Source organism: Austrofundulus limnaeus, unplaced genomic scaffold (genome assembly GCF_001266775.1).
Source record: "Austrofundulus limnaeus strain Quisiro unplaced genomic scaffold, Austrofundulus_limnaeus-1.0 Scaffold440, whole genome shotgun sequence".
Classification (NCBI taxonomy): Eukaryota; Metazoa; Chordata; class Actinopteri; order Cyprinodontiformes; family Rivulidae; genus Austrofundulus; species Austrofundulus limnaeus.
In genome coordinates, this window is record NW_013952842.1 from 464,775 (window position 1) to 467,582 (window position 2,808).

Here is a 2,808-nt window from a genome sequence, read left to right on the forward strand (position 1 = left end):
GCTTACTGCTCTCCAGACAGTGAAATCATGAAAACATAAAAGAATAAACATCTGCTTTAAACAACTTATTTTCTAGTAAAATATAACTGAAGTTGTTAGATGACATCATCATGTTTGACAGTAATTCTGATGTGAGCTGTAGGAGACATGTTAGAAGAAACAAGTGAAGAAAAACACGAAATATGTTTAAAACAATTAAACTTAATGAAATAAATTTATTGTATGACTTTAATGCTTAGATCCACATTATATTAATTAAATTAGTGATAATCTTAAATTTAACCTGCAGACTGTTACAGGGTTCCTACAGCTTAAGGCAAGGTCAAATTTAAGACTTTTAAGATCTAATTAATACCACTTCAAATAAAATTTAACACCAACTTCACAAGAAACACAAATGGAAAAAACCCAGTTAGCAACAATTTTAGCCAAATATTTATTTTTAAACAAAACAAGCTGTAAGAGGCCTCCAGTCAACTCTTTTAAAACACAAATACACGTTACCAGTTATTGTAATATTTGAGATGAATTTGTCATCTTACGTACAATGTGTTAACATTTAAGACCTATGAAAGATCGATTTAAGACATTTTAAGGCTAATTAAGATCTTATTTTTGGATTGATGAATTCAATGACTTTGAAGAGTTTTTAAGGATCTCCAGGAAGCCTGAGTTAGACGTCATGGGACAGGGAGGAGGTGACTGATCTGTGAGTCAAACCCAGCTGAGTCCACAGATTTATTTTATAGACATCAGAGAAAAACGTTAAATACTACATCCTGCTTTAGAAACAGGCAGGAGCAGTGGCAGCTTTGTGTGATTCTTTAGCAGCGGTCTCCTCTCAGCTTCTAAAAGTCTCCAAAAACACCAGGAAAAGTCGACAAATTTGTCTCTTTTTGAAAAAAAGAGGGCTAGTGGGGTCTAAAAAGCTGCTAGATTTCACAACAATGTCGCTAAGTTAGCAACACGGCTCTGCTCGGCTCACTCCCAGTCACCTGACCAGTCAAACCAGTCTGCTCTGGTTTTAACAAATCACCAGATTATCACAAACATGATTAAYGGTTCAGCTCTACTACTCCAGGTCATGTGACACACCTGAGGTCCTGGCCGTTGTCGTCAGACGCCACGTCCTCGATGTGGACCTGATCACACTCCTGAAAGGAAGCAGAGCTGTCAGAGGAGTTTCTCTTTGATGTGGTTAGCTCCTCCCCCTCTCTGATGTCTGCAGCAGTGTCAGCATACCTCCAGGTCGTTGAAGAACAGGTGTGTGTCTGCCAGCTCAAAGATCAGCTCCTCCATCTGCAGGCCCAGGTTCAGCATAGTGGCCGGCTCCTGCACACCACAGAGCCACGTGTCAGGAATCAAACCAGCACCTGTCTCAGCTCCATACCTGTCGGCTCCTCGGCTCCCACCTTTCCAAACTTCTGAGCGTAGGTGCCGGTGAGCAGGGAGTGGAAGATGATGATGGTCTCGTCCAGGTCCCAGAGGAAAACACGCTGAAAACAGCAACACATGACAGATCTTCATCTCTGAAGACCAGGAGACGAAGGAGAACCTGAGGAGAACCTGAGGAGAACCTGGATTACCTCCAGGTCACTGTCAGGAGGCGGGGAGCTGTCCGACTTCTTGGCCTTCCCTTTGGATTTGCCCACAGAGTTCCTGCGCTCCAGCTCGTCCTGATCTCTGGCTCCACCTGAGGGGAGGGACGCACCTGTGGGGAGGTTCTCAGGTGGAGACGCATCTGTAAGGAGGCGCAGGACAGAGGGAGGTTCAGACACAGGTTCAATATTCTGGATAAATCACAGCAGGTGAATCACCTCTGGGAGGCAGTCCAGCTGAGGCGGCCTCCTCTGACTTCACCGCTGAGTATTCTGCGACACCGGCCCCCGGCCCCGCCCCCGGCCCCGCCCCCGGGTCGTCGCTGCCCGGCAGCCCAGCAGGAACGTAGCTGGGAGGCAGCGTGTAATACTGAGAGAACTGAGCCTGACTCAGAGAGCTGTAGCTGCTGAACTCCTGCAGGGAGACCAACACAAACATGAAGGCACTGCCACACACACACACACACACACACACACACACACAGACACACACACACACACACACACACAGTTTACTCCTCCAGCAGCAGATGAAGACCCTCCGGCTCTGTTCAGGTCCTGACCTGGACTGGATGAGCAGCAGGGACTTGAGCGCCGTGCTGAGCCAGATGTCGGTGACGTTCTCGATCTCTGAGCGGAGCCGTGACAGCAGCTCCCTCTTCATGGGGCTCAGCAGACCTGAGGATCAGAGAGCGGTACCTGTGGACCTGTGAACAGGTGTGTTGTGGGGGGCCTCGCTGACACTCACCTCCCACGTTGCCCTTGTAGCTGTTGTAGATCTCTTTTAGGCGGCGGTAACGAAAGGCCAGTTTCCTCATCCACTCCACCCCTCCCTGGACCCCCGCCGCTGCTCCCGCCGCTCCGCCGCTGCTGGCGCCGGTGAAGCCGTCAGACAGGAAGTTGTAGGTGCTGAGACAGAGGAGGGAAAGGGTTAAAGTCCTCCACAGGACAGAGGCAGGTCTGCGTACAGACATGGGCTGAATGATGTTGGAAAATAAGCTAACTGTGATTTTTTATCTATAATTTGTGATTTGATCTGTGATTTTTTTTATGTCTTCAAGTATTTTCCAACAAACAGAAGCAATAAATCATCTGTTTTATAATAAACAGTCAGATTGATTTAAAGCACAGATTACAGTAAAGTAAACAAATCTGTGGTTTTACCTTTTTATTATTTCTAACTGTTCTTGTTTCATAAAACATATTAAAC

At 46.6% G+C, this 2,808-nt stretch overlaps 1 protein-coding gene across 1 annotated transcript in view; it reads right to left on the bottom strand.

The window, feature by feature from the left end:
* The window catches only part of eya3 (EYA transcriptional coactivator and phosphatase 3), a gene marked incomplete in the record, with an annotated part of 18,371 nt that overhangs the window by 3,932 nt on the left and 11,631 nt on the right, over positions 1-2,808 (bottom strand). Inside the window, 5 exon segments of the mRNA XM_014024814.1 lie at positions 1,096-1,154; positions 1,243-1,332; positions 1,413-1,496; positions 1,587-1,741; positions 1,818-2,013. Of these exon segments, the coding sequence (XP_013880268.1) occupies positions 1,096-1,154; positions 1,243-1,332; positions 1,413-1,496; positions 1,587-1,741; positions 1,818-2,013 (584 nt within the window).